The sequence below is a fragment of the Heptranchias perlo genome, chromosome 31, assembly GCF_035084215.1.
Source record: "Heptranchias perlo isolate sHepPer1 chromosome 31, sHepPer1.hap1, whole genome shotgun sequence".
Classification (NCBI taxonomy): domain Eukaryota; kingdom Metazoa; phylum Chordata; class Chondrichthyes; order Hexanchiformes; family Hexanchidae; genus Heptranchias; species Heptranchias perlo.
In genome coordinates, this window is record NC_090355.1 from 3,308,911 (window position 1) to 3,317,927 (window position 9,017).

Sequence of the window (9,017 nt, forward strand, 5' to 3'; positions counted from 1 at the left end):
CCAAAGATTCACAACCCTCTGAGTGAAGAAATTCCTCCTCATCTCAGACTTGAATGGCCAACCCTTATCCTGAGACTATGCCCCCTAGTTCTAGACTCTCCAGCCAGGGGAAACAATCTCTCAGCATCTACCCTGTCAAGCCCTCTCAGAATCCTATATGTTTCAATGTGATCACCTCTCATTCTTCTAAACTCCAGAGAGTATAGGCCCATTCCACTCATAGGACAACCCTCTCATCCCAGGAATTAATCTAGTGAACCTTTGTTGCACCGCCTCCAAGGCAAGTATGTCCTTCCTTAGATAAGGAGACCAAAACTGTACACAGTACTCCAGGTGAGGTCTCACCAAAGCCCTGTACAATTCCTTACGTTGTACCCCATCCCCCTTGCAATAAAGGCCAACATACCATTTGCTTTCCCAATTGCTTGTCGTACCTGCATGCTAACATTTTGTGTTTCTTGTACAAGGACACTCAAGTCTCTCTGAACACCAACATTTAATAGTTTCTCACCATTTAAAAAATATTCTGTTTTTTGATTCTTCCTACCAAAGTGAATAACCTCACATTTCCCCACATTATACTCCATCTGCCACCTTCTTGCCCACTCACTTAACCTGTCTATATCCCTTTGCAGACTCTTTGTGTCCTCCTCACAGCTTACTTTGCCACCTAGCTTTGTATCATCAGCAAACTTGGATACATTACACTCAGTCCCTTCATCTAAGTCATTAATCTAGATTGTAAATAGCTGAGGCCCAAGCACTGATTCTTGTGGCACCCCACTAGTTACAGTCTGCCAAACTAAAAATGACCCGTTTATCCCAACTCTCTGTTTTCTGTCCGTTAACCAATCCTCAATCCATGCTGATATATTACCCCCAACCCCATGAGCCCTTATCTTGTGTAACATCCCCCTATATGGCACCTTTGTGAATGCCTTTTGAAAATCCAAATATACTACATCCACTGGTTCCCCCTTATTTACCCTGCTAGTTACATCCTCAAAAAACTCTAATTGGTTTGTCAAACATGATTTCCCTTTCATAAAACCATGTTGACTCTGCCTAATCATATTATGATTTTCTAAGTGCCCTGTTACCACTTCCTTAATAATGGATTCCAGCATTTTCCCGACCACTGATGTCAGGCTAACTGGCCTGTAGTTCCCTGTTTTCTCTCTCCCTCCTTTCTTGAATAGTGGGGTCACATTTGCTACCTTCCAATCCACTGGGACCATTCTAGAATCTAGGGAATTCTGGAAGATCAAAACCAATGCAACCACTATCTCTGCAGCCACCTCTTTTAGAACCCTAGGATGTAGCCCATCAGGTCCAGAGGATTTGTCGGCTTTTAGTCCCATTAGTTTCTCAAGTACTTTTTCTCCACTGATATTAATTACTTTAAGTTCCTGACTCTCATTAGCCCCTTGGTTCCCACTATTTCTGGTATGTTTTTTGTGTCTTCTACTGTGAAGACAGATATAAAATATTTGTTTAACGTCTCTGCCATTTTCTTACTCCCCATTATAATTTCTCCTGTCTCAGCCTCTAAGGGACCCATGTTTACTTTTGTTACTCTCTTCCTTTTTACATACTAGTAGAAGCTCTTACAACCTGTTTTTATATTACTTGTTAGTTTACCCTCAAATTCCATTTTCTCTCTTTTTATCAATTTTTTGGTCATCCTTTGTTGGTTTCTAAAACTCTCCCAATCCTCTGGCTTATTACTCCTCTTGGCAACATTACAGGCCTCTTCTTTTAATATAATATTCTCCTTAACTTCTTTAGTTAGCCACGAGTGGATCACTTTTCCCGTGGAGTTTTTATTTCTCAATGGAATGTATATTTGTTGAGAATATTGAAATATTTCTTTAAATGTTTGCCATTGCTTATCCACCTCATACACTTCAATTTAATTTCCCAATCTATCTTAACCAACTCGCCCCTCTTACCTATGTAATGAGGGGCGATAATACTAAATGGAAAACTTATAATGTATTATCGGTAGATATATAGATGTATCTGTACTTGCCTTTCATTCCTCCAGAATCTAGGTGGTGCTGTGATGACTGCCCCACTGTCCCTCCTGTTCGCCTTCTCAGCCTGTTCATCCCATCCCCCCGTGTTGTCTCTGGCCTGGGCACTCTGCTCAGTGGCCACCTGCCTGGGTCACCATGTCTCAATCCACCCTTCCTTTCCCCACCGTTGGGGGTCTCAATCCACCCATCCTGTCCCCGCCCTTGGGGGTCTCAGTCCACCCGTCCTGTCCTCAATCTTGGGGGTCTCAGTCCACCCCTCCTGTCCCTACCCTTGGGGGTCTCAATCCACCTGTCCTGTCCCCACCCTTGGGGGTCTCAGTCCACCTCTCCTGTCCTCACACTTGGGGATCTCAGTCCACCTCTCCTGTCCCCACCCTTGGGGGGGTCTCAGTCCACCTCTCCTGTCCTCACCCCTGGGGGGAGGTCTCAATCTGCCTCTCTTGTCCCCACCCTTGGGGGGATCACAATCCACCTTTCCTGTCCTCACCCCTGGGGGGGTCTCAATCCACCTCTCTTGTCCCCATCCTTGGGGGTCTCAGTTCACCTCTCTTGTCCTCACACTTGAGGGTCTCAGTCCATCTCTCCTGACTCCACCCTTGGGGATCTCAGGCCATCTTTTCTGTCCCCGCTGTTCAGGGTCTCAGGCCACCTCTCCTGTCCCCACTGTTAGAGATCTCAGGCCACCTCTCCTGTCCCCACCATTGGGGGTCTCAGGCCACCTCTCCTATCCCCACTGTTGGAGGTCTCAGGCCACCTCTCCTGTCCACACTGTTGGGGGTCTCAGGCCACCTCTCCTGTCCCTAATGTTGGGGGTCTCAGGCCACCTACGTGTGTGACAATATTTCAGTTTGAGCGTTTTGGAAAACAAATCAATGATGAATTTGAATAGGTTTTCAACTCAATTATATAACTGGTAGCTTCACTTTTTCCTTCAGAAAGCAAATCAAGCTGAGAGACAGAGATATTGTCCCATTGCAAAAACAGCTCACTCGGTGATAATTGTTGAGCCAGCCTTGGTGGGTGAGTGAAACACTAATTATTTGCTGTGTGGTGGGAAATCCCAGAAGCCGTGTGAGGTAATTAATGGCCTGAATTTCCTCAGAACCTTCAGCACTTAAACCGATATTGCTTCATTAATGTGCTGGACGAGAGTTTCCTCGGTGATCTGCCCGCCGTAGCCCCGTGGGATTCGTTTGTGTCAGACGCAACTCACCTGGATAGTGCTGTTCCTGGAAGTTTCCTGATTTTGCACCATTGCTGCACTCCGGGAAAGTTAGACCCATATAAAACACAGGAAGCTGCTCCCTCCACGTCACCTGATTCAGGCGGGAGGAGGTGAAGAGTTTGAGAGTTTCGAAGAGTCGCCAAATGTGGCTTTGTATATTTCTGGCTTCACAGATGTTTTTTCAACCCATTTAGTTACAGAGACTTGCATTTGACCGGTCCTACAGTCTCAGTCTCACCAACCCCACCCCCATCCTTCTCCTCCCCCCCTCCACATTCTCAAAATGACTCTGGTGAAAGGCAGTCCCCGTTGGCATATCTTTCTATGCCATCCTAATGGATGAGGAGGAGGAAGGAGGATGGGGCGATCGTACCCAGCGGGACACTGCCCTCTGACTGTCCCAAAGTGCCCCTGACTGCACTCCATCCTACGTACAGCCCATGGTGGGGCTCCTAGCTCTGACAATAGCTGTTTTCTTGATATATATTAATGACTTGGACTTGGGTGTACAGGGCACAATTTCCAAATTTGCAGATGACACAAAACTTGGAAGTGTAGTGAACAGTGAGGTGGATAGTGATAGACTTCAAGAGGATATAGACAGGCTGGTGGAATGGGCAGACACATGGCAGATGAAATTTAACACAGAAAAATGCGAAGTGATACATTTCAGTAGGAAGAATGAGGAGAGGCAATATAAACTAGAGGGCACAACTCTAAAAGGGGTACAGGAACAGAGAGATCTGGGGGTATGTGTGGACAAATCGTTGAAGGTGGCAGGGCAGGTTGAGAAAGCGGTTAAAAAAGTATACGGGATCCTGGGCTTTATAAATAGAGGCATAGAGTACAAAAGCAAGGAGGTTATGTTGAACCTTTATAAAACACTAGTTCGGCCACAACTGGAGTATTGTGTCCAGTTCTGGGCACCGCACTTTAGGAAAGATGTGAAGACCTTAGAGAGGGTGCAGAAGAGATTTAGAATGATTCCAGGGATGAGGGACTTTAGTTAAGTGGATAGACTGGAGAAGCTGAGGTTGTTCTCCTTGGAACAGAGAAGGTTGAGAGGAGATTTGATTGAGGTATTCAAAATCATGAAGGGTCTAGACAGAGTAGATCGAGAGAAACTGTTCCCATTGGTGGAAGGGTCAAGAACCAGAGGACATAGATTTAAGGTGATTGGCAAAAGAACCAAAGGGGACATGAGGAAAAACTTTTTTACACAGCGAATGGTTAGGATCTGGAATGCACTGCCCGAGGGGGCGGTGGAGGCAGATTCAATCATGGCCTTCAAAAGGGAATTGGGTAAGTACTTGAAAGGAAAAAATTTGCAGGGCTATGGGGATGGGGCTGAGGAGTGGGACTAACTGGATTGCTCTTGCAGAGAGCTGGCACAGATTCGATGGACCGAATGGCCTCCTTCCGTGCTGTAACCATTCTATGATTCTATGGTTCTATAACGGGATAGAGGCACCTCAGCCCAGTCACTGGATTCCTTGGTTGAAGGAGATCTGAAGCTGGCTGTACACAAGGTGCAGTGCGGCTGAGAAAGTTAATTCCACTTGGCTTTTAACAGTTATGTTCAATTCTATTGAGAGAAATCACTCAAGCTGTAGTCAAGGGATCTCTTCAGCTCTTCAGACAGACCCCTAATACCCCTTCAGATTACAGTTCCACCCAGTTACCAGTGAGTAACTCCATGTTTGAACCTCTCCAATCAGGTTTTCACCCCTGCTACAGCATCCAATCAAAGTCACAAATGACATCCGATGTGACTGTGTGACCATGGTGAACGATCTCCCCTCATCCTCCTCGACCTGTCTGCAGCCTTTTACACAGATGGCCACACCATCCTCCCCCAACCCCTCTCCTCCGTCGTCCAGCTCGCCTGGTTCCATTCCTATCTATCCAGTCGTAGCCAGAGAATCACCTGCAATGGCTTCTCTTCCCGCTCCCGCACCGTTCCCTCGATTCCCCCGTGGATCTATTCCTCGACCCCCTCCTATTTCTCATCTCCATGCTGCCCCTCGGTGACATCATCCGAAAACACGACGTCAGGTTCCACATGTGCGCTGACGACACCCAGCTCTACCTCACCACCACCTCTCTCGACCCCTCCACTGCCTCTGTGTTGTCAGATTGCTTGCCCGACATCCAGTCCTGGATGAGCTGAAATTTCCTGCAATTTTACATTGGGAAGACCGAAACCATTGTCTTTGGTCCACGCCACAAACTCTGTTACTTAGCAACCGACTCCATCCCTCTCCCTGACCACTGTCTGAGACTGAACCAGACCTTTCACAACCTTTGCCTCCCCTATTTGACCCTGAGATGAGCTTCTGACCCCATATCTGCTCCATCACCAAGACCGCCTACTTCCACCTCCATAACATCACTCGTATCCGCCCCTGCCTCAGCTCATCTGCTGCTGAAACCCCCACTCCTGCTCCTCAGGGGAAATCCTGCTCCTGTTTTCTTTGTTTCTCTGAATAAACAGTGACTCTGTACAGTTACACAGTGAGTATCCCTTACCCTGCTGAATAAACAGTAACTCTGTACAGTTACACAGTGATTAACCCTTACACTACTGAATAAACAGTGACTCTGTACAGCTCTGTGCTGTCCCTCTGTGGTGGGGGATTCGGCGATGGTAATGCCATTGAAGGTCAAGGAGAGGTGGTTAGACTCTCCCTTGTTGGAGATGGTCATTGCCTGGCACTTGTCTGGTGCGAATGTTACTTGCCACTTATCAGCCCAAGCCTGGATGTTGTCCAGGTCTTACTGCATGCGGGCTTGGACTGCTTCATTATCTGAGGGGTTGCGAATGGAACTGAACACTGTGCAATCATCAGCGAACATCCCCATTTCTGACCTTATGATGGAGGGAAGGTCATTGATGAAGCAGCTGAAGATGGTTGGGCCTAGGACACTGCCCTGAGGAACTCCTGCTGCAATGTCCTGGGACTGAGATGATTGGCCTCCAACACCAACTACCATCTTCCTTTGTGCTAGGTATGACTCCAGCCACTGGAGAGATTTCCCCCTGATTCCCATTGACTTCAATTTTACTGGGGCTCCTTGGTGCCACACTCGGTCAAATGCTGCCTTGATGTCAAGGGCAGTCACTCTCACCTCACCTCTGGAATTCAGCTCTTTTGTCCATGTTTGGACCAAGGCTGTAATGAGGTCTGGAGCCGAGTGGTCCTGGCGGAACCCAAACTGAGCATCGGTGAGCAGGTTATTGGTGAGTAAGTGCCGCTTGATAGTACTGTCGACGACACCTTCCATCACTTTGCTGATGATTGAGAGTAGACTGATGGGGCGGTAATTGGCCGGATTGGATTTGTCCTGCTTTTTGAGGACAGGACATACCTGGGAAATTTTCCACATTGTCGGGTAGATGCCAGTGTTGCAGCTGTACTGGAACAGCTTGGCTAGAGGCGCAGCTAGTTCTGGAGCACAAATCTTCATCACTACAGCCGGGATGTTTTCGGGCCCATAGCCTTTGCTGTATCCAGTGCACTCAGCTGTTTCTTGATATCACGTGGAGTGAATCGAATTGGCCGAAGACTGGCTTCTGCGATGGTGAGGCTATCGGGAGGAGGCCAAGATGGATCATCCACTCGGCACTTCTGGCTGAAGATGGTTGCATTCGCTTCAGCCTTGTCCTTTGCACTCACGTGCTGGACTCCGCCATCGTTGAGGATGGGGATGTTTACAGAGCCTCCTGCTCCCGTTAGTTGTTTAATTGTCCACCACCATTCACGACTGGATGTGGCAGGACTGCAGAGCTTTGATCTGATCCGTTGATTGTGGAATCGCTTAGCTCTGTCGATAGCATGTTGCTTCCGCTGTTTAGCATGCATGTAGTCCTGAGTTGTAGCTTCACCAGTTGGCACCTAACTTTAGGTACGCCTGGTGCTGCTCCTGGCGTGCTCTTCTACACTCGTCATTGAACCAGGGTTGATCCCCTGGCTTGTTGGGAATGGTAGAGTGAGGAATATGCCGGGCCATGAGGTTACAGATTGTGCTGGAATACAATTCTGCTGCTGCTGATGGCCCACAGCGCCTCATGGATGCCCAGTTTTGAGCTGCAAGATCTGTTCTGAATCTATCCCATTTAGCACGGTGGTAGTGCCACACGACACGTTGGATGGTGTCCTCAGTGCAAAGATGGGTCTTTCTCTCCACGAGGACTGTGCGGTGGTCACTCCTACCATCACCCCCGGGACCGCCCCCCGCCGCGCCCCTGGGACCGCCCCCGCCGCGCCCCTGGGACCGCCCCCGCCGCGCCCCTGGGACCGCCCCCGCCGCGTCTGCTGGGACCGCCCCCGCCGCACCCCCGGGATCGCCCCCGCCACGTCCGCTGGGACTGCCCCCGCCGCGCCCCTGGGAACGCCCCCGCCGCGTCTGCTGGGACCGCCCCCGCCGCGCCCCTGGGACCTCCCCCGCCGCACCCCTGGGACCGCCCCCGCTGCACCCCTGGGACCGCCCCCGCCGCGCCCCCGGGACCGCCCCCGCCGCGTCTGCTGGGACCGCCCCCGCCGCGCCCCTGGGACCGCCCCCGCCGCGTCTGCTGGGACCGCCCCCGCCGCACCCCTGGGACCGCCCCCGCCGCACCCCTGGGACCGCCCCCGCCGCGCCCCCGGGACCGCCCCCGCCGCGTCCGCTGGGACCGCCCCCGCCGCGCCCCTGGACCGCCCCCGCCGCGCCCGCTGGGACCGCCCCCGCCGCACCCCTGGGACCGCCCCCGCAGCGCCCGCTGGGACCGCCCCCGCCGCGCCCCTGGACCGCCACGCCGCGTCCGCTGGGACCGCCCCCGCCGCGTCCGCTGGGACCGCCCCCGCCGCGCCCCCGGGACTGCCCCCGCCGCGTCCGCTGGGACCGCCCCTGCCGCGCACCCGGGACCGCCCCCGCCGCGTTCGCTGGGACCGCCCCCGCCGCACCCCTGGGACCGCCCCCGCCGCACCCCCGGGACCGCCCCCGCCGCGTCCGCTGGGACCGCCCCCGCCGCGCCCCTGGACCGCCCCCGCCGCGTCCGCTGGGACCGCCCCGGCCGCGCCCCCGGGACCGCCCCCGCCGCGTCCGCTGGGACCGCCCCCGCCGCGCCCCCGGGACCGCCCCCGCCGCGTCCGCTGGGACCGCCCCCGCCGCACCCCTGGGACCGCCCCCGCCGCGCCCCCGGGACCGCCCCCGCGCGTCCGCTGGGACCGCCCCCGCCGCGCCCCTGGACCGCCCCCGCCGCGTCCGCTGGGACCGCCCCCGCCGTGCCCCTGGGACCGCTCCCGCCGCGCCCCTGTGACCGCTCCCGCCGCGCCCCTGGGTTCACTGGGACCGCTCCCGCCACCTCCGCCGCTCCCAGTGAGGGTAGACCCTCGACCCTGCACTTTTATTTCACTCCTTCTGCCCCCTCCAGTGCTCCACTAGGTCTGCTCCCGCCCCCTCCGCCACTCCGAGTCATTTCTCGGTCATGTCGTACAGGAGGCAGTGTTCACTATACTCAGCATCACTGGGTTATCCAGAGCAGGAGGCAGTGGTCACTATTCTCAGACAGTACTGAATTATCCAGTGCAGGAAACACTATTCACTAATCTCAGGCAGTATGGGTTATCCAGTACAGGGGGCAATGTTCACTAATCTCAGCATTTCTGGGGTATCCAGTACAGGAGGTAGTCTTTGCTTTTGTCAGACAGTATTTGGGTTATCCGGTGCAGGAGGCAGTTTTCACTATTCACAACATTGGAGGCAGTGTTCAC

General features: G+C 53.0%; 1 protein-coding gene across 1 annotated transcript; it reads left to right on the forward strand.

Annotated features, from left to right (window-relative positions):
- Positions 1-7,434: 7,434 nt before the first annotated feature.
- On the forward strand, positions 7,435-8,688 carry LOC137300324 (uncharacterized). The gene has a single exon (XM_067969410.1). The coding sequence runs from the start codon at positions 7,435-7,437 to the stop codon at positions 8,686-8,688; it is 1,254 nt and encodes a 417-aa protein (XP_067825511.1).
- The last annotated feature ends 329 nt before the right edge of the window (positions 8,689-9,017 follow it).